Genomic DNA, 22,181 nt, shown 5'->3' on the forward strand with positions numbered 1-22,181 from the left:
AAATAAGGAAAGGGGGCAGTTTCGGCCTAGGGATTGCTGACTGATAACTTGCTCTAAAATGCCGCTCACAACACGAGTCCCTCCATTCCAGATTTGTGACCTTGGAGGTGACTGCACCTCACAAAAGCAAAGGGAGCGATGGGTGGATCCTTGGTGTCTTCCACCCATTCAACCCCCCCCCCCAAGAGCTCTGTGACACCCGCTTTTTATACAGACTCTTGCCGGATTAGAGCAAAGTTTCACCTAGATTGGTGTCCTGTTTCCGACTGTCTTCACCAATTTCTGGCATTCAGAGGAGGCAGATGTCATCCTTCCGTTTGCACCTCACTGAGAGCAGAGGGGCCTGAGAGCCAGAGGCATAGCGTGGGGATGCCGTGGCCCTGAGTGCAATCTTGAAAGGGGGCACAAGCACAGCAGCCTCCCCCATCGGAGCCTGGCTTTGTGCCAGAAGGAGATGCACCTTGGCTGCGGCACTTGTGCCTGGCGCAGCTTCGCCCCCAGGTCAGGCATGACCTGGGGTAGGAGAGCAGGCAAGTGGGCAGCAGCGCTGCCACCCACCCTCCTTGGCCATGGCACACCTCGCACCCGGGGGCAGCAGCTCTTACGACCCGGCAGCCCTCCTTGGACGCGGGGAGGTGTGCCGGGCCACAGCAACTCCTCCCGCCTCCGCTGGCGGGTTCGGCAGCGGAAAGGAGAAGAGTGGGCAGCAGCCTCCCTGCCCCTCTCCTACTCCGAACTGTGGCGCATGGAAGGGCGCCCTCCGTGCCCCACCCCCCTTGGGGACACGGCCTATGTGCCCGCCCTGGGCAGCATGGGCATACGCTCCACCGCTGCTGAGAGCAGCTCTTTCTTGCCGTTCCTCCCGTCCGAAAGCATTCAGAATCCAGCTGCAGGGAAGGTGAGATAGGTGGGTTGGAGCAGCCTTCTACACCTTGCTCAAAACAATGAAATACCGTGAAAATCCCTGAAACGAGAAGTAATCGACTAGAAATATTATCTTGTGGAAATCAACTACAGTGGTACCTCGGGTTAAGTACTTAATTCATTCCGGAGGTCCGTTCTTAACCTGAAACTGTTCTTAACCTGAAGCAACACTTTAGCTAATGGGGCCTCATGCTGCCTCCGTGCCGCCGGAGCACGATTTCTGTTTTTATCCTGAAGCAAAGTTCTTAACCTGAAGCACTATTTCTGGGTTAGCAGAGTCTGTAACCTGAACCGTATGTTACCTGAAGCGTATGTAACCTGAGGTACCACTGTACCGTATTTTTCGCTCTATAAGACGGACTTTTCCCCTCCTAAAATGTAAGGGGAAATGTGTGTGAGTCTTATGGAGTGAATGCAGGCTGCGCAGCTATCGCTGAAGGCAGGAGAGCGAGAGGGATCGGTGCGCACCGATCCCTCTCGTGCTCCTGGCTTCAGTGATAGCTGCGCAGCCTGCATTCACTCCATAAGAGAGGTAAAGTTGCGCTGCGCCCCTTTATGAAAGCAGCAGGAGAAACAGAGCCCCTTCCGTTTTCCTCCCGCTTTGCTGGAGAGGTGCTGCGCAGAGAGGGAGAGAATTTTTTTTCCTGGTTCTCCTCCTCTAAAACTAGGTGCGTCTTATGGTTGGGGGCGTCTTAGTCATGTCCGACTCTTCATGACCCCATGGACCAGAGCACGCCAGGCACTCCTGTCTTCCACTGCCTCCCGCAGTTTGGTCAATAATAATAAAAAAGCTTAAGGAAAAAAAATAGAAAAACCTAAAATAAAACAAAGCCTTAATGGGATGCCGGCTACAAACCTCGTTTCACTGAACTATTCAGTTTCCTCAGAAGGAAATAGAAAATCATAAAGTTAAATGACCAAAATTCAAACAAGGGTAGAACCCCAAAAATTCTGATGTATTATAACCATAGCTCGATCTAGGTAAAGCAAAGCACAGTAATAAAGGATTGAAGACTCAAAAGTACAGTTTCTAATACTGAATTTACAAAATAGGTTCGAAAACCTAAATACAGTAGTGTCACGCAAGACGAATGCCTCGCAAGACGGAAAACCCGCAAGACGAAAGGGTTTTCCGTTTTCAGAGGCGCTTCGCAAGACGAATTTCCCTATGGGCTTGCTTCGCAAGACGAAAATGACGAAAATTTTTGAGTTTTTTTTCCTGCTCCCCAACCCCTTTTTCTAAAGCGCTAAGCTGCTAATAGCCTTTTAGCAGCTAATCCGCTAATCCCTTAAGCCTTTAATAGCCGTTAATAGCCCTTAAACTGCCAATAGCGCTAATCCGCTAATGGGCTTGCTTCGCAAGACGAAAAAACCGCAAGACGAAAAGACTCGCGGAACAGATTCTTTTCGTCTTGCGAGGCACCACTGTAGCAAGTTTTAAACAAAGCCAAACTTGAAGAAGGCAAAGCACAATAATAAGGGGTTGAAGACTCAGCTGTGAAAATTCTAGCGCTGCTTTTACAAATAGGTTTAAAAATGTAAATGGCAAAAATTCAAAGAAAGGAATACAAGATAAAGCTATCTTAGATTTTGAACAAACTCAAGAACAGGGCTGAAACGCTCCCATGGTCTAGATATTACTGCTGATGTTAAAGACTGAAGCACCTTGCTGGCTGGGATTGTTGGAAGATGCAGTCGAAAACATTTGGAAAGTAGCAGGTTGGGGGGAAAGTTAGAGGGTGTCTCCTCCCTTCAGCAAGACCCAGTTGAGTCTTTTCAGGAGGATGATCCAAGATTTCCCACTTCCCTCCATTTGCCCTTTGCCCAGCCCTTTCCCTTCCCTCTGGTTGGCTAGTGGAGTAGCTCAGCTGCAGTGAGCATGCTGGGCATTGTATGCCATTTTGGTGAGCCTCCAACCATATTTTTCTTCCAGCATGGGATGCAACTCTGACTCCTGTTACCTATGCTGTCTCCGTGGGGTTTCATGTCCTCCTCCACCATGGATGTGGCTTGGGAGGGAGGCAGTGGTGGGATATGTGACTCACAGCTCATTGGCAGCTTTCAAAAGGACCTTATGAATCCTGTAATCAGACCTCAGCAGCAACTGAATATTAAACCATGCTGCACAGCAAGCCAAGCTTGTAAAAACCAGTGTATTGTTCTGGTTGCTACCTCTGAGTCACCTGGTGAGGTGGAGGACCCAAGGAATCCCCTTTTCTTTTTCTCAAGAGACCAACCTGCTCCATTCACTCATTTTTCTCAGATTGTATCAGATTTTCATTACTGCATCCCATTTCGCCTAAAGGGCCTGTTCGTTTGTCACCGAGCGGGGAAGCCTGAGCCTTTTATAGATGCACAAGGAATCTATCATCTGCAAATAATTAAAATTAGTCACTAGAAATTACATTGTTTTTTCTAATGAACAGATGTGTCTTCTTAGAGGAGTGGAAGAACAGCTGTACCCATATAGAATGTGAAAGGAGGCCTAGCCCACCATTCTGCATTCTGCTATGAGCCTTCTATTTCATTTTGACATGTTAAAAATGAGGAGGGAGTCAACCAGCTACAAATCCACATAACAGTAACACCGTCTAACCCACATTTTATCAGCTTCTCCCACTAGAATATTACGGGAACTTTGTTCAGGCAGGCTTAAAATGGTGATTGCATTACAAAGACATGCTTGAGTCTAGCTTAAGGTGGTGTCTGAGCAATGGAGCAGAGATGCACATTGTCCTCTGATTTCTGGTTTGGTGATGAGACAAAGAGAGGCAAAAGAGAGTGTGCCCAGGCAGGTGAAACTATATATGGCAGCACCCCTGGCAGAGCACAGTGAGAGTGTCTCACAGAGTTTTCTCTAGCAAACTTACAGGAAAACTCTTTGGGCTTCAACTCCCGTCACGAGCCTATCTTAGCAAACAATGAACCATTGGTTTGACTGCCCTTTGAATATCCCACACTTCGGGCTCCTGAACTGGCAAGTGACTCCATAGTACAAGCAGGGGTCAGCAAACTTTTTCAGCAGGGGTCTGGTCCATTGTCCCTCAGACCTTGTGGGGGGCCAGACTATATTTGGGGGGGGGTGAACAAATTCTTAAAAGGTAAAGGGACCCCTGACCGTTAGGTACAGTCATGGTCGACTCTGGGGTTGCGGCGCTCATCTGGCTTTATTGGCCGAGGGAGCCAGCGTACATGTGGCCAGCATGACTAAGTCGCTTCTGGTGAACCAGAGCAGCACACGGAAATGCCGTTTACCTTCCCACTGGAGCGGTACCTATTTATCTACTTGCACTTTGATGAGCTTTCGAACTGCTAGGTTGGCAGGAGCTGGGACCGAGCAATGGGAGCTCACCCCGTGGCAGGGATTCGAACCGCCAACCTTCTGATGGCAAGTCCTAGGCACTGTGGTTTAACCCACAGCGCCACCTGCGTCCCATGAATGAATTCTTATACCCCACCAATAACCCAGAGATGCATTTTAAATAAAAGCACACATTCCACTCATGTAAAAACACCAGGCAGGCCCAACAAATAACCCAGAGATGCATTTTTAAAAAACGGATACATTCTACTCATGTAAAAACACGCTGATTCCTGGACCGCTTGCGGGCCAGATTTAGAAGGCTTTTGGGCCGGATCTGGCCCCCGGGCCTTAGTTTGCCTACCCATGGTACAAAGCATACGGGGCTGTTATTACCTCTTCACCTCTGCTCTACCTCCAGCTGATGCCTTTGTGAAACCTGAGACGGGCAGTTAAGTTTGGTAAAGCAGAGGCCCCGATTTCCTTGTGGCCTACAGCTTCACCAAGGACAGTTGCAGCTGGGAACTTAGCTGCTGAGTTCCTCCTCCGGGTATAGAGCTTCTCCCCTTGCCAAACAAGTGGGACGGCCTCAGTTCCAGCTCATTAACATGCCGTGACCTTCTCTTCAAAAATTTCCCTTTCCCATTGGCGACTCTCGAGCTCTTTTCGCAGGAATCGTTACAGTGAGTGATGAGATGAAGCCCGGGCGACACGGTACAAATGACTTCTGCTAAATAATCATATGATGAGCTGCAGGAAGGGAGTTTTATTAGTCTTAACTCAGCAAGTATTGATTGTGGGGAGAGGAAAATCGCGGATCGATATATCAGAAGACAAGTGACAGCTGCAGAAAACTCTGTAAATCAAAGATACATTTTTACAACCAAAGTAAGAGCTATGAGCTGCCCTTTACAGTTTCACTGCACCACGCCAGAGAGCGTTTCAGAGCGTAGCAATTTGTCTCCATTACCACTTGGATCCTTTGAGAATGGAGGAGAACGGAAAATGGTTCCATTAGGTTTTTGCCTTTCATGAGAGGGGGAGATTGGGAGTGCCATGTGTGTGACTCTCAAAATGCCATTGCAATCCAAGTTTACACTAGAACTGAATTAAACCTGGTGATTCCACTTTGAAAAGTAGCATAGTCAAAGGCCTGGATTATTCATCCAGTTGCTAATCCCGCTGCAAGGATTAATTTTGGCTTGATCTGTAGTTTATCAACACCCGGTGAGTTTTTTGTGACTACAAAATGCTTCTTAGATATGGTAGGCTTTGTTGGATGCATCCACAGTTCAAGAAGGACACTAACAAACTGGAACGTGTCCAGAGGAGGGCAACCAAAATGGTCAAAGGCCTGGAAACGATGCCTTATGAGGAACGGCTAAGGGAGCTGGGCATGTTTAGCCTGGAGAAGAGGAGGTTAAGGGGTGATATGATAGCCATGTTCAAGTATATAAAAGGATGTCACATAGAGGAGGGAGAAAGGTTGTTTTCTGCTGCTCCAGAGAAGCGGACACGGAGCAATGGATCCAAACTACAAGAAAGAAGATTCCACCTAAACATTAGGAAGAACTTCCTGACAGTAAGAGCTGTTTGACAGTGGAATTTGCTGCCAAGGAGTGTGGTGGAGTCTCCTTCTTTGGAGGTCTTTAAGCAGAGGCTTGACAACCATATGTCAGGAGTGCTCTGATGGTGTTTCCTGCTTGGCAGGGGGTTGGACTCGATGGCCCTTGTGGTCTCTTCCAACTCTATGATTCTATGATTCTAAGGCCGCCTTTGCTTCCAGGCTCAATGACACTGTTGCATTACATTGGAACAGGAAGCTTAGGCAGCTGTGTAATATATTATGGTCTGCATTCTGGTGTGCTCTTCATCCAGTTTGAAGCACGTCATAATCTCAATTCCAGTGCCATATTTCAGCTACTGTGGAGCGTTTCTATAACATACTGCTCACCTTTCCTGTTGGTTGCCTTTTCCACATCATAGCTTCTCTTTCAGCTAATCACAACTTCCGACAGTTTTAGCTGAACAGTTTTCCTTTCACTTTCAGTTAATTTCACCTGCATGATGCACAGCTGAGAATTAGTGCATCAGGTTTAGCAACTAACACGCACATGCACATTGAAGACCACTATAATCTTCACCGGAGCAAGACGCATGTAAGCAAAAACCTTGCTTTGCTCTGTGGCTCTTCCATCCTAACTCTTTCACAGAGGCAAGTGTGGTTGTGTCTGTGTGTGCCTTTCCCTGCCACCCTGCCCAGCCTTCTGGTGGAAAAGCTGACAGACACCCTTTTTCTCGTGACCCTTGTTACCTCTAGCTCAAGGTATGGTTTGCTCTTTAAAAAATCTTTAGAATTTACCTAACGGGGAGGTCACAGCAACTCGGGAACACAGGAAGCATAATGAATCAGACCATTTGATCCATCTAACTCTTTGTCTTGCCTGGAGTATTGATGGCAGTGGCTCTCTAAGGTTTCAGAAGGGACCTTCTTAGTCCTACCAGGAGATGATGAGGACTGAACCTGAGATATTCTGCAGCTTAAGCAAATGCACCAGCCCCGAGCGGTGGCCTTTTTCTGCGTAACTGGCATGACCTGGGTCTAAGTCAATCAGTTCTAAATTCTGTTGGTTCTGGTGAGAGAATTAAACCCATGCTTAAAATCAGTAGAACAAGTAAATCCTTAGTGTTGGCTGGGTGAGGTGGTCATAGAATCATAGAATCATAGAGTTGGAAGAGACCACAAGGGCCATCGAGTCCAACCCCCTGCCAAGCAGGAAACACCATCAGAGCACTCCTGACATATGGTTGTCAAGCCTCCGCTTAAAGACCTCCAAAGAAGGAGACTCCACCACACTCCTTGGCAGCAAATTCCACTGTCGAACAGCTCTTACGGTCAGGAAGTTCTTCCTAATGTTTAGGTGGAATCTTCTTTCTTGTAGTTTGGATCCATTGCTCCATGTCCGCTTCTCTGGAGCAGCAGAAAACAACCTTTCTCCCTCCTCTATGTGACATCCTTTTATATATTTGAACATGGCTATCATATCACCCCTTAACCTCCTCTTCTCCAGGCTAAACATGCCCAGCTCCCTTAGCCGTTCCTCAAAAGGCATAGTTTCCAGGCCTTTGACCATTTTGGTTGCCCTCCTCTGGAAACGTTCTAGTTTGTCAGTGTCCTTCTTAAACTGTGGTGCCCAGAACTGGACACAGTACTCCATATGAGGTCTGACCAGAGCAGAATCCTTGTTTCAGAGATGCCCATGGTTCAAACTATTTTGCATTTCTTGAGGGTCAGCATGGCAACAAGTTTCCATAGCAGACTAGGCTCCATTAGTATAAAGGTAAAGGGACCCCTGACCATTAGGTCCAGTCGTGGCCGACACTGGGATTGTGGTGCTCATCTCGCTTTATTGGCCGAGTATATATACAGTGGTACCTTGGGTTACATACGCTTCAGGTTACATATGCTTCAGGTTACATACTCCGCTAACCCAGAAATAGTGCTTCAGGTTAAGAACTTTGCCTCAGGATGAGAACAGAAATCGTGCCCCGGCGGGGCAGAGGGAAGCCCCATTAACTAAAGTGGTGCTTCAGGTTAAGAACAGTTTCAGGTTAAGTACGGACCTCCGGAATAAATTAAATACTTAACCCGAGTTACCACTGTACCATTAATTCATATTCAGCCAATTGTAGGGCAGCTTCATGGTGGCTTCTCATAGACCGTCCGCAACTCTAAAGTGCTAGCACAGGCATAGGCAAACTTGGCCCTCTAGATGTTTTGAGACTACAACTCCCATCATCGCTGACCACTGGTCCTGTTAGCTAGGGATGATGGGAGTTGTAGTCCCAAAACATCTGAAGGGCCAAGTTTGCCTATGCCTGTGCTAGTACTTACTAGAAAAGCTTTAGATTGCCAGGTTTTTGCACGCAGTTTCGGGAGCAAGTCTTTACAGACCCAGCCACCCCTCAAGATCAACACAGTGGGTCCAGCTTGTGATTTCTTTCGTATGTAGAATGAGGTCAGTGGGGAAGTGGAGCAGGGCTTTTCCATCAGATGCACCACCCTTCTGGGCTCAGATATACTATATTTTTCGTTCCATAAGACGCACCCGACCATAAGACGCACCTAGTTTTTAGAGGAGGAAAACAAGGGGGGGAAATTCTGAATGAAACAGCGTATGTATGATTTTTGTGGTTCATGCTGTGGCCACAGACATGTGATTTGACGGTGAGTAGCCCAATGCAAAAATCCTGTGGATCCATGTGGATCCGTGCTTTGTAACCACGTTTTTGCGTCATTGCGGCCCCACGCAACAGTGGGTGCGTGATGTTTTTGGTGCAGGCTGTAGCCATGGACATGCTATGTGATCTCTTGGTGAATTTGGGGTGACCCAATGTAAAAATCCTGAGGATCCATGGGCTTTTACCTTCCCACTCCCGGGCAGCCTCCTTTATCACTAGTGTCCCTTCACTAGTGTCCCTTATCTCCCTCCCTGATTGCTTACCGATCAGCTGCTTCCTTTCAACACTCCTTTCCCTCGTTTGCATTAGTGTCTTTTCCTTAGCTGGAGCAGTTTTTTGCTCCTCCTTTTCTTCTAATTTTTCTCCTTATTGCTTTAGTCTTCCTGTCTCCTCTCCTTGCAAGCTCGTTCTTTACCTCCCCCCTCCCAGGCAGCCTCCTTTATCTCTAGCGTCCCTTATCTTGCTCCCCATCGCTTGCTGATCAGTGGCTTTGTTTCAACAACCACTTCCCTATTTCAAAAAAAAGAGCATGATCTGTTTTTCGCCCCTGAGCAATTCAGCTCCAGGGACCACGCATTTGCTACATAAGACGCACAGCCATTTCCCCTTTCTTTTTAGGAAGAAAAAGGTGCGACTTATGGAGCGAAAAATGTGGTATGTGGGGATGGTTAAGTGACACCTGACTTTTGATTTATATTAGAAGCAGATTCAACTTTTTTATGTAGGTGAGGATTTGGTTCTGAAGTTTCAGTAGTGATATGCAGCATTTGAAATGCGCCTAGTGCATTTTGCAACAAGCCATCAGTCACTTGCGACCAAGTGCAGATGCCCCGGCGCCAGGATGGTGCCTGACGTCTCCACCACCTGGAGGTGCCTGCCTGGGGATGCTTGGATCTGGACTGTTTTCACACACCAGCAACACATCCTGCAGAATTCTATGCATGATATTTTATCTGCACAATCGGAACGAATTTCAGGAACCCAAAAGTTTATTGAAAAATGTGACTTTCAGACCGCCTGGCCAAAAACGGTAAATAGACCTTCCGTTTTGGCGACTGTGATACAAATCTAAGCTTGCTCCAGATTTGCTGATTAAGGCATCACTGGGGGGAGTTAAGGCTTCCAGGTGGAATTTTAAGGTGACACATCTCACACAGGCAGCGTAGTGCTTGCCTGGGTAGACATTCTTCTTGACAAAGAAAGGATGATCAGGATCGGTCATTCTACACTATTGTTTCCTAAATTGAATTTCTTCCCTCATTTGTTGCTTATTGAGATTTCCACAAGCAATAGTTGCCAGGGGGAGTTGATAGTAAGCACCAGTGCTGCTTTGAAGAAGAAGAAGAAAAGTTTTTTTTTAAAGGCCACATTGATTGCAGGCAGAGATGAAACAGCGTACAGGGGGGAGGTTCAAAAAGTATCTGCATGGTGCTTAGAGAATAACTTGCACCTAAATATTAGTAAGACAAAGGAGATGGTGTTGGATTTCCGGAGGAAGAGAGGGGAACCGTCCTGTTGTATATCGGGGGGCTGTGTGGAGAGAGTCTCCTCCTTTAAATTCCTAGGAGTTTACCTTAGAAAAATCAACATAACTCAGGTGGTCAGAAAGGCCCAACAGTGACTACATTTCCTCAGGGTTTTGCGAAAGAATAATGTTAAACAACAACTGAGGAACTCCTTTTACCGGTCCACAATAGAAAGTGTCCTTTCATATTGTATCACAGTGTGGTATGCTGGCCTGACAGCCACGGCCAGATGGTCTCTACGAAGGGTGGTGAATACAGCACATGATATCATGGGCTGTCCCTTGAATCCGCTGGATGACATCACAAGGGATCGTTGCCTTAGGAGAGCGAGAAAAATTCTCAGGGATGACTCACACCCCGGCCAGCACCTCTTTAATCTTCTACCCTCGGGCAGGAGATACAGAAGTATAATCAGCCATACCAACAGGCTAAAAAATAGCTTCTATCCGTGGGCTGTTAGGCTGTTGAACGGAAAATAACATAGCAAAATTGACTTGCAAGGTGGAGTGTTTGATAAGAGATTGAGTGTTTGGGGGGGAGGGAGGCTCATTTAATTTTGTTGTACACAGGTTGTACAAGGACAATATTATTATTATTTTCTCTTGAAAATAAATGGTGTACTTGTATGAAACAGCAATAAATGGGGCACTTACATGAAACGTGTATTGCCTCACAGGGTGGCAAAATCTCCCTCTTCCCCTGGCCTGCCTTTTTTGCAGCCCAGCGGGCAAACTACAGTGGTGCCTCGCAAGACGAAATTAATTCGTTCTGCGAGTTTTTTCATCTTGTGAATTTTTTTGTCTTGCGAAGCACCACTGTGCATTGACGGTTTCCCATACGAATGCATTGACGGTTTTTTAAAAAAGGCGCAAGACGTTTTCGTCTTGCGAAGCAAGCCCAGAGGGAAATCCGTCTTGCGAAGCAACTCAAAAAACGAAAAACTCTTTCGTCCTGCGAGTTTTTCATCTTGCGAGGTACCACTGTATTCCATTTCACAAGCAAGTCCAAACTGTTTGACAACGCAGCGCCGCAGTGGCGCAGTCCCAGAGTCATTTAGATAACCATGGGTGCAACACGCATGGGGTGGCTTGTATACGAGAGGCAAAGACGGTCTGTCCTGTTATGCCACCTTAAGGTATGGTCTCACCCTCACTGCTTCTGCCATTATCCCTTGCCATTTGGGTCCTCCCTTACCTGAACTGTTTCCACCAACCGCCATTCTACCTGGCTGCTTCAGAGGTGCCAGAAAGGCTGTCGTCTGTTGACCTGGCCGGGGCCAACTTCAGCTTGGCTCTTGCCACCCCCAAACTTCCTTTGTCAGTGGCCACTCCACCTTGTCTGACTGTGTGCCAACTCACAGCATAATGCCATCAATTTGGTGTGTGCATCCATACTTTCACTCAAGCTTCTCACAGTGGCATGCCGCCCTCTCTTAATCTTCAGCCCATTTCCCTCCAGTGACAAAGTAACAAATGAGCCTTAGGCTTCTATTGCCGTGGAGCCAGCACAGGGACCTCAATCTATTTAAAGCAGAGCAGGATTATAGGGGAAACTTTCCAGCTCCTATAAGGGTGCAGAACCGCCTCCTCCGATAAGCACTCCCCACTCATTAGAGAATTTCTAAAGGCCTCTTTACAGTTGGATTCTTTGAGTGATTTTATGATACCCCCTTCTCTGTTTTTTTTTTTTTTTTAAGCAGCCTCTTGATTTCAGTGAATTAAATGACAGCACATATTGCAATCACTCTCTTGATTTCTCTTAATGCCTTACAGCTGTACTTGGCTGCCAGTGATGTCACCAAGCCATAATATGCATTCACTTCTGGTTAAGCAAGAGGGAAATACTTGATAAAAATGTCAACTGTGGGCGTACAACACGCGAAAGGCTTGTTTTTCTAAACCTGTGGCAGGACAACATTAACATTAGATTGATTGGTTATATTTTCACCCTCTGGGATGTAGAACTGAGCCACCCACACCTTCCTCTTCTTTTTCTTCTTTAATCTTAGGGATGAGGCAGGGGAATGATTTCGGCACACAGTATCGGTCTGCCATCTACACGTTTTCCCCAGAACAGATGGAGGCTGCTTTGAGATCCAAAGAAGATTACCAAAAGGTAAGGCTGAGCAAAATGTATCAGTGAGGGGGACTTTCAGATCCCCCACAAGCACCCGGCCTTTGGGGGAAAAAAAATCCATCATCAACTTTTTAGCCATCAGGCTGTACTTTGCTGCAAAGTTTCTCAGAGTTCTAAGTACCAGCGTGAATTTTCCAGCCTTCCTGGAGCCTAGCTCCCTGTTGGGTTTCCTGCCTGGCTATTAGTGCACTCACATGAGAGATCCTTTTGGCCTCGCTATACTTGTTTCATGGTGTCGCACCTAGCAGAAGAGAGAATTCATCACTCCGAACCGTGAACTCCATGCTGATGTTGCCATTGCTCCCTGTTGGAACATCTGGGGTTTGCATGACATTGGTTTATACCGTTGCAGCTTCTTCTTCTTCTGCATTTAAATCTGCCGGCATGATCCTTTTTTTCTTAACGCTTTTGGCAGTCAAAAATAACTCAGCACCAGAGCAATGCTTTTCATATTCCTCCCCCGAGGGAGCCCTTTCCTTATCTGTTTGCTTGCCACTGAGTCTATGCATTTCTCGAGGAACCTATGTCAGATTCAGAGTCCCATTCAGCAGTGCCCTTGCTGTTTACACAGGGCACTGGCCAAACCTCTTGGTCCATGTCAACCCAAGCCTTCATTAATGATCTTTTCCCGGAGGAACCCCTGATAAGCTTCTAAGGAAGCCTAGAAAGAGTTTGAACAATGCACTAGAGAGAGATACTTCAACAGTATGTCAGTTCCCAGCTCTGTAGTCAGACATGGGCTTACATCAAGGAGGTTGTCTCCATAGTTTTTGTCTGGGGGTATCTTGGAAGGTTGCTGGGAATCACACTTGCTGGGAATCGCAGGTGGGGAGAGTGCTGTTGTGCTCAGATCCAGCCTTCGGAAATCCCATAGGCATCTGATTGGCTGCTGCGAGAATAGAATGCTGAACCAGATGGGCCTGATCCTGCAGGCTCTTCTTAAGGTGTAAAGCCCTTAAGAGTGACTGACAATTGGTAAGTTGGCCCTTCCTTACATACTAAAGCACGCAATAGCATCATCCTTGCACACCTGAGACCTTCTCCTGCAAAGCATATGCTCTACCTCTCGCCCCCTAACATTTGGATTTGCTCTCTTTGTCAGCTGGCAACCATTGAAACTTGGGTTTACAGTATAGTTTTCCTCCCCAGAGGGCTGTGGGTAGTTCTAGTTATGTCGTTGCTCTAAGTGCTGTTATTTGATTTCAGTCCTGGAGAAAGTTGAAAGGACAACTCTTTCCTTCCTCACCTCCAGAAATTTGCCATGATGAATGCCAAACGGAGAGGGTGAGGATGGGTCGAGGGGGACAGGGCAGTGCAGTACCAGACCTATGTATGTAGGATTGCTTGGCACAGATTGTCAGCTGTGTCCTGTGAAGGGTTAAGCAGATTTTAAGCTGGCAGGTTTGACTCTCTTCATTGCGTCCACAAGCTGAGGTTCAGTGTCCGCAGCTCCCCTCCTGGTGTGCTCAGCCTGGAGCTGGCAGTCCTGTCATTGTCTGTCAGTTTTGGGCTGCCAACTTGGATGGATAAGTACTGGCCTGTGTCTGACTGATAGGAGGTCGGACGTGACCGCGCGACCACACAAGCGTTGGCCCTCTAATCAGGGATGGCAGCCTGATTTGTGAGGGTCTCTATGCCTCTAGCCAGTCCTTTGCTTCCCTTTCCTCCTTACTGATAGGATACCTTTCCACAGGCAAAGGTTTTGGGTGGGGTGGGGGGTTGCGCATACACGGGTACATTCAACACAGTCGCTCCCTACTTGCAGCCCAAGATGATACAGTCTCAAGAGAGACTGTACCCCATGCATATTTGACTTCCTTAAAGGAGGAGACTGAAGAGTCTTTCGATGAATTGAAAGAGGTGATGCTGTTCCAAACATACTCACCAGACTCTTTCTCAGTGTCTCTTTATCTCTGGAGTGGTTCATTTTACTACTTATTCCATGTATACCTCATTGTTCTCTTTTTCGCCTTACTCCAGGCTGTTCCCTTGCTTCCTCCCATGCTAATATTCTTGCATTTTAATCTGGCGGTTCCCCTTCCTTTACCGTTTTTCCTGCTTATCAGCACAGATGTTTCTTGAAAGATCAAGTCAGTGGAATTATTCATAGGAAGTTTAAATGAAACATGTTTATCTGTTCTTGGGACAATATTGTCCTTAATTTAGGTAATGTGCAGTGTCTTCTGGAAAAAATGAGCCCTATCAGGGCTTCAGTACATATGGAATTGCAGCCTTAGATATTTAATATACAGTATGTTAAATAATCTTTCTGCAATCTCAGTGAATGAAGGGTGCAATTTAGTGTCGTTTAGCTGTAATTTTCAGCGAGCAACTTCCAGGCAAAGAGAGTCAGTTGCAGCAGAAAAAGAACCAAGAGGCTTGTGGCACATTAAAGGATAACCAGTATTATTATAGCATAAGATTTTGTGAACTAGAGACCGCTTTAGCAGATGTGGGTGTTAAGCAGCTGCTTAGGGCTTAAGTCATAAGGAGTGCTGGGGTGGGGATTTCTCTCACTGTCCTTCTGTGGTGCAACAAGCACGCCCTGGAAAATCTGGGGCAGTTGCTTTTTTGTGTTCCTTATCTGACTTGTGGACTGAGTCAGTGAGGATAAGTAAATTGCCAATCAGCATGTTATACCTGCTTTTCTCAGTATTAGATGTTTTTGGCTGGGAAGGTGGGCTGGAGGAGCTTGTAAATATTCCTGCAGAGGTCATTGCCTGGACTCAAGCCCACAGTTGGTTCTGAACATGGGACACAAAGGGTGTCAGGCAGCAATTCAGACTTTGTGACACTGCCCAGCTCTGGCTGAAGAAGAGAATTGCAGAGCCATACCATCAAGGAAGCCTCTAAAGAAACTTATTTTATTTTATTTATTGAAATATACTGTACAAAAGCCACACTTCCATAAAGTATATCATAAACTTTACGACATGCAAAATAGAATGAAAGCAGTAAAGGCATCCCTAAATAGGCTAAGGGCCAGTCTGTTTCTGGTCTCAGTTGATTTCACACATGCTTTTTCATTCTGCTTTTTTCTTTTCTTTTAAAGTATGCAAGTTTGTATTTAGACGTTACTTGAATATATATGTTATCACAACATTTTGATTAAGGACTATTTTAGTTCAGTGCATTCATTCCTAAACATAGTTTATCACAAAGCGCGTATTTCTTTTAATGCATTTGGGTACATTTTAGAGCTGAAATCTGTATCATAACATTTGGAGAAGAGCAAAATCCAAAGACAATTGTATTCCAGTCTGTGTGTTAGTCTGGAAGGTGTGAATTAGGTTAGTTTGCTTGAACATGCAGATCAAACAAAATTCCCTTCTGTCCCTATGGTAGGCCAGGGTAGTTCATATAATCTCTGACCCCCTAGAAAGCCTTCTGATCTGCTCCATCCACCAATAGAATTGTAAGATCCATTGCAGCAGACCCTGTAGCAGGAACCCCCCCCCCCCATCATTCAGTTTGTACAAACTTCACACACACTCACACTCACACACTACATACGCTACACTTCTGTTATAAATTCATAGAAAATCAACCATACATCAGATTTGCACTGTTCCACTTTTATTTTACTCCATGAAGGAAAGACTACAAAATGGGGAAGGTTTGATACAGGCCAGCCCAGCACATCCACAGGAGCCCTGCCCAGTTGCTATGTCAACCCTGATGATCCCAGACAGAAGACAATCAAGATCACAAAGAATTTGCATATGGGAATGGATTCAGCACAGACTGGAACAAAGGACAATGATCAGATCTTCCCTCAGAGGGTAGGAAACTGCGACTACCTTTTGTCTTCAGAAAATGACTCATGGGGAGGGTTAGGTGACAGGACACTCAGGTTACCACCACAACTCCTCCCTCAACCCCTCCTTTCTGTAATGTATGCATGATGTTTCTGGGGGTGGGCTTGACCTAGACGATGGGAATTTCAAAAGTTTTTATAAGGTCTTGCACACCATTTTCTGGGCCTTTCCTCTCTCCTGCGAGTGAGGGGAACACCCTGCTGCAACAGTTCAATAAAGGCCAAGCCTACAGGCTGCTGATTTGCTCCAATTTACTCTGGTTGGTGTCTTTACTTTTTGTCCAAGGGAGCCCTCGGATTTTTCCGGTAACAACCCCGTCCAGGGTCACCTGTTTCTCAGCAAGGCTCTGTTGCCTCTATTCTGACCAGTCACAGAAGGCACATGTCAATTGGGTGCAGAGCCCTACGGTCTCTTAGCCCAAGGGATGCCTCGGATAGGCTAGGTCTGGTTCTGGCACGTGTGGTGGTGTGCCAGGAATATCTGTGGGTTGCACTTCATGGCCCCGGACAATTGCGCGGTGTGCTCCAAAACATATTTGCCTCGAATCCGCATTAATGGCATTAATATATTTGACTCTGCAGTTGTTGCTCATGCTAAATAGCCCATTTATCTCTCTGTTGGGCATCACCTGCCCTGTTTCTGTGTTGGTGTAATCATTTCTTACTATTGCAATTGTTTAATTATATCTTGTGTGATCATCTCTCCCCCCCTCCCCCCTCCCGCCCCCCTCCAAACTTGTCATTATCTCTTCCAAATGTGCAAATTGGTGTTAAGTATCAACTGCCACAGCAAATAAACATCCACATTATTCAATGGCATTTTATTGCAGCAAAGGGGAGAGCTGCTGTAATTGACTTGCCTGCTGTAAGATGCTGAAATTCAGAATTATGACCACGGGAGAACCTGGTTTATTTCATTGCCCTCTGGTGGCCTTGAGACATGACTGCAGCGCAGTCAAATGAAGCAGCTCACGTTTACTCCTTCCTATACTGGCTGAAGTTGCCTTTTTCTCAGTAGCCACATCAGTATGTGCCCCCTTCCCTTACATAGGCTATTGCGTATTAAAAGGTAAAGGTACCCCTGCCCTTTCGGGCCAGTCTTGACAGACTCTAGGGTTGTGCGCCCATCTCACTCAAGAGGCCGGGGGCCAGCGCTGTCCGGAGACACTTCCGGGTCACGTGGCCAGCGTGACATCGCTGCTCTGGCGAGCCAGAGCTACACACGGAATGCCGTTTACCTTCCCACTAGTAAGAGGTCCCTATTTATCTACTAGCCCCCAGGGGTGCTTTCGAACTGCTAGGTTGGCAGGCGCTGGGACCAAGCAACAGGAGCGCACCCCGCCGCGGGGATTTGAACCGCCGACCTTTCGATCGGCAAGCTCTAGGCGCTGAGGCTTTTACCCACAACGCCACCCGCGTCCCACATTGCTGCATAGGTAACTGCAAACAGTTCTCGCAGTGTTATCACCGCTACAGCCGTACCTTGGTTCTCGAACGCCTTGCGACGCGAACGTTTTGGCTCCCGAACGCCGCAAACCTGGAAGTAAGCTTTCCAGTTTGCAAAGATTTTTTAGAAGCCAGACGTCCGACGTGGCTTCTGCGGCTTCCAGTTGAGTGCAGGAAGCTCCTGCAGCCAATCGGAAGCCACACCTTGGTTTTTGAATGTTTTCGGAAGTCGAATGGACTTCTGGAACAGATTCCATTTGAGAACCAAGGTATGAGTGTATATTGAAAAATCGTGCAGCGCTAAAACAGACCATAACATTTGTGATACAGTGGTACTTCGGGTTACATACACTTCAGGTTACAGATTCCGCTAACGCAGAATTGGTGCTCCAGGTTAAGAACTTTGCTTCAGGATGAGAACAGAAATTGTGCTCCGGCAGCGTGGCGACAGCAGAAGGCCCCATTAGCTAAAGTTGTGCTTCAGGTTAAGAACAGTTTCAGGTTAAGAACAGACCTCTGGAACGAATTAAGTATTTAACCCGAGGTACCACTGTATTACAATGTGAAAATGACAAAAGTATAGTTGCAGGGGAGTCAAGGGAAGGGGCCGTGGACCCTCTAGGTGCATTCCACGTACCTCCAAGGGTCCATGGACCCCTGATTGGGAACCACTGAGTTGGTTGACTAAAACCTCGGGGATTGATTGGTAGTGAAAAATAAGTGTACTCTGTAGACGGCTACTGGGAAAATACTTACAGGCTTTTCAAAAAACTCTCAGATCTTCAGCTTCAGGGATTTCCCTCGAAACTCAAATTAACCAGCCTTTCGTGAATGGTGATTGTTGGGCCTCCAGCTAAGGATACAGCGAAAGATGTCAGATAGCATAGCTCACCTGGGCAGCTGGAACCCAGCCATTAATGCTCACCCTCAGCCTTTATCCACCCGAGTTCTGACACAATAATATTGACTTCCCTTGCAGAGTTGAAAGGATTACTGGCATTATACAAAGCTTGTAGTGTAGAGGGGAAAGCAGAATATAAATGTTCATGGTACTGCATATAAAAATGTGGAATGTGTTCTGCGGTGTTAAGTAAAGGTAAAGTTACCCCTGCCCTTACGGGCCAGTCGTGTCCGACTCTAGGGTTGTGCGCCCATCTCACTTAAGAGGCCGGGGGCCAGCGCTGTCCGGAGACACTTCCGGGTCACGTGGCCAGTGTGACAAAGCTGCATCTGGCGAGCCAGCGCAGCACACGGAACGCCGTTTACCTTCCCGCCAGTAAGCGGTCCCTATTTATCTACTTGCACCCGGGGGTGCTTTCGAACTGCTAGGTTGGCAGGCGCTGGGACCGAGCAACGGGAGCGCACCCCGCCGCGGGGATTCGAACCGCCGACCTTTCGATCGGCAAGCCCTAGGCGCTGAGGTTTTACCCACAGCGCCACCCACGTTAGTGGGATCTTAACACCTGGTTTGCAAATATAGGTTTGTTTCTTAGTTTGTTCTGGTTATTGGTTTGTTCAAGAGTGGCTTAATTGTGATGAGCTGATTACTCATTTCTCTAGATAGGTTTAGTTGAAGAATGGAATGCAAGTATGTCCCTGTTGCTGCTGCTGTTACTTTCAGACAGCGCCTTGTTTACAAGTCTAAAGTATGGAAGCTTACCTGAAACCCACACACTCCATCCTGAAAGGCCCATCTCCTTGCCCACTGGGCTGACTACACACATGGTCAAGGGACCTGTTTCTTCATTAATATATTACATGTTCCAGGTGTGAGCCTTGTCCAGACTGCAGGTCCCAGAACTAAGCACTGGTCAGGCCTGGTGCAAATGAAACTTCATAGACGCTGGGCCTGAGGTCTGGCAGCAACGATTAACATTTGCGGTGTGCAGGCAGCAGCTGTTCTTATTTAAGCAGCGACGACTGGTGCAACTCCAGTATCGCCACTTACATAAATGATAAAAGTCTGAGTGATAACTTTGTTGGATGGGTAGTTAAATGTAGATTTGTTCAATTGTACAGGCATTTCAGGGGGGGTATTTTCTTTGGGATTCCAGTGCAATGAATTCGGGATTCATGTGTCATTAATTTCCTGTGCAAATCGCTAGAGAGAGAAAAGAGATTCTCTGTGTAGGAAGGCATTCTTCCCCATCTTCCCAAAACATTGGGTCAGAGTTGCATTTGGTTTTAAAACAACAATCATTGCTTCAGGTCTGTAATGGAGAAGAATGCAGTGTGTGTGTGTGTGTTTGTGTGTATGTGTACACGTGTACACACATATACAGCGTCTGGGATCAACAACTTTGGCCACAAAAACTTGGCCAAAACCTCAACTTTTGTGTCCCGATTTCCCCTTTTTGAAATATAGCAACCCTAACATATATATAAAATATAACATGCAATATAGATAGATAGATAGATAGATAGTGCGTTACAGTGGTACCTCTGGTTACGTACTTAATTCGTTCCGGAGGTCCGTTCTTAACCTGAAGCATCACTTTAGCTAATGGGGCTTCCCGCTATCGCTGGAGCACGATTTCTGTTCTCATCCTGAAGCAAAGTTCTTAACCTGAGGTAATATTTCTGGGTTAGCAGAATCTGTAACCTGAAGCGTATGTAACTTGAAGCATATGTAACCCGAGGTACCACTGTATATATGTTATGTGTATGTGTGTGTGTGTGTTTATATATATATATATATATATATATATATATATATATATATGGTGTGTTACATATGTGGTGTGTTTTTGTACAGCGGTGATGGCCTGGGACCCTTTAAAAAATGGAAATGGTCCATCTTTGCACTTTAAAAAGGACTCGCTCCCCCTGGTGGGAATGTATAATTCTGAGCTCGATCGTCTGCCTCTCGGCCTCCTTCCTCGGCTCCTTGCTGCCCCCCCCCTTTCCGTGCAGCACATTCATCTTCTTTCACGTGACGCCTCGAATGTGCTACCGAGCTGCAGTGTGGTTGCCATGGCAGCCAGCCTGGGGAACGTGCCCATTGGCTGCATCCTCAAAAGGAGGAAGAAAAGGCCCGCCGTGTCAAGGGTTGCCTGCGCAGGGTGCCTGCCTGCCATTGTTTCCCATCAACCCTTCGCCCGGGACGCATTAACAGGCAATGTCAAAGAAGGGCATCACCCAAGAGGTCACTTGAAGGGCCAGCTGCGCACCCTGCCCGGCTCGCGCGGTCGAGAGCCCCCTCCCCTCCCCACCTGCCCTGGTCCCCTGCCGGTCAAGGCCATTATCTTGACCCTCGAGTGCGGGTGTCGCCAAAGGACAGTCGTCAAGCTGGGAAGTGCGAGAGCGCTGGGCTCCTTTTGTTTAACATCTCGCTGCGTTTCCTTTTGAACTGCTTGGGATTCAGATGGAGTTGCACGTGGGGGCCTTTCCTCCTGCCAGTTCAAACGGCGGAAATGCAGATGACAGGCCTCAGATATTATAATTAACTTCCATTTACAGCACAGCTGTCATCAGAATTGCTATGACAATTGAGCGACCGAGAGGGCCATTCTGCACCTGGACCAGATTTAATTTTAAACTCGGTTCTCCTTTGATCCGTGCCCTCTCCTCTCTCTCTGCCTCCCTCCGTCTCTCACACATTCTGTTTAAAAATAAATGTTTCAGACTCGTAAGCACCAGCCTTAGTTTTCCAGCATGCAGGCGCGAAACTGCTTCAGCTTTTTCCAGCTCTGCTAAGCAGGGAGGGGGAAAACACTTTGCACATGCCCAGAGTCACATTATCAATTCATAGCTGTATTAGCAGTGCCAGGAAATATAACACCTAGCTAATGTGACTTTTTTAAAAAAATAAGATGGTTTGTTTCAGGATAGTCAACTTCTTCGGCCTGTGAGTTTGGAACTGCTCTGGTTGAGCCACAGTGTGTATGCCCGTGACAACGCTAATGTTTGCAATAGCATGATGAAAACCTGAGGCTTATTTCTCTCCAGCTCAGCCCCTGGTCCCACAACCACAACACCAATTCTGCAGTTGTGAGCAGACGCACATCACAATATAGGGATTTGTTTGGCCCTTTTATTCTGATCTAGCAGGCCTCGTCTTATGATCCTAATATGAAGCATTGCAAAGAGCTTTGCTGCAGTAGGAACATGGCCAAAGTATTGGAGCCTCAGCTTCAGGATCTGTCCTTCCAGTGAGCACTCAGGGCTCATTTCCTTCAGAATGGAGACGTTTGATCTTCTTGCAGTCCATGGGACTCTCAAGAGTCTCCTCCAGCACCATAATTCAAAAGCATCCATTCTTCGGCAGTCAGCCTTCTTTATGGTCCAGCTCTCACTTCCATATAACACTATTGGGAAAACCATGGCTTTAACTATATGGACCTTTGTTGCCAACAAAGTAGGAACATTATCACACGCCTAATGGTTTAGGATTTTGTGTGGGTAATGTTTCATGTACAGATCTTTCCATACCAAGGACCCCAGGAAAACAAATATCCCGTAATTTTGAAAAACATTACCTCATTACAAAGATTCTTTCCTTCCTTCCTTCCTTCCTTCCTTCCTTCCTTCCTTCCTTCCTTCCTTCCTTCCTTTCTGAACCATTGTCCCATCTATGTGTTCATCCCCACCTCTCCCCATATCAAACCTCTAGATGGATTTTTTTTAAAAAGGCCTCTTCTGAGAGTGCAAGCAGGGATCACTCTCAAGCAGAAACCCTTTCTTCATCAGAAGGCAATGCCATTTTAAATTGGTTACGTATTTCCAAAATTTCTGGGGAAAGGCCATTTTTCGAAGCATCAGACCTTAGCCATTTTAGTCACCGGCGTGC

The 22,181-nt window shown here is 46.8% G+C and overlaps 1 protein-coding gene across 3 annotated transcripts in view; it reads left to right on the plus strand.

The window, feature by feature from the left end:
• Positions 1-22,181, plus strand: part of MSRA (methionine sulfoxide reductase A) — a 194,125-nt gene that overhangs the window by 122,411 nt on the left and 49,533 nt on the right. For all 3 annotated transcript variants that reach the window (XM_083432791.1, XM_083432792.1, XM_083432793.1), the window contains one exon: positions 12,002-12,108. In XM_083432791.1, the coding sequence (XP_083288917.1) occupies positions 12,002-12,108 (107 nt within the window). The remainder of the gene's footprint in view (positions 1-12,001; positions 12,109-22,181) is intronic.

The sequence above is a fragment of the Podarcis tiliguerta genome (assembly GCF_965153285.1).
Source record: "Podarcis tiliguerta genome assembly, chromosome: 3".
NCBI classification, from domain to species: Eukaryota; Metazoa; Chordata; class Lepidosauria; order Squamata; family Lacertidae; genus Podarcis; species Podarcis tiliguerta.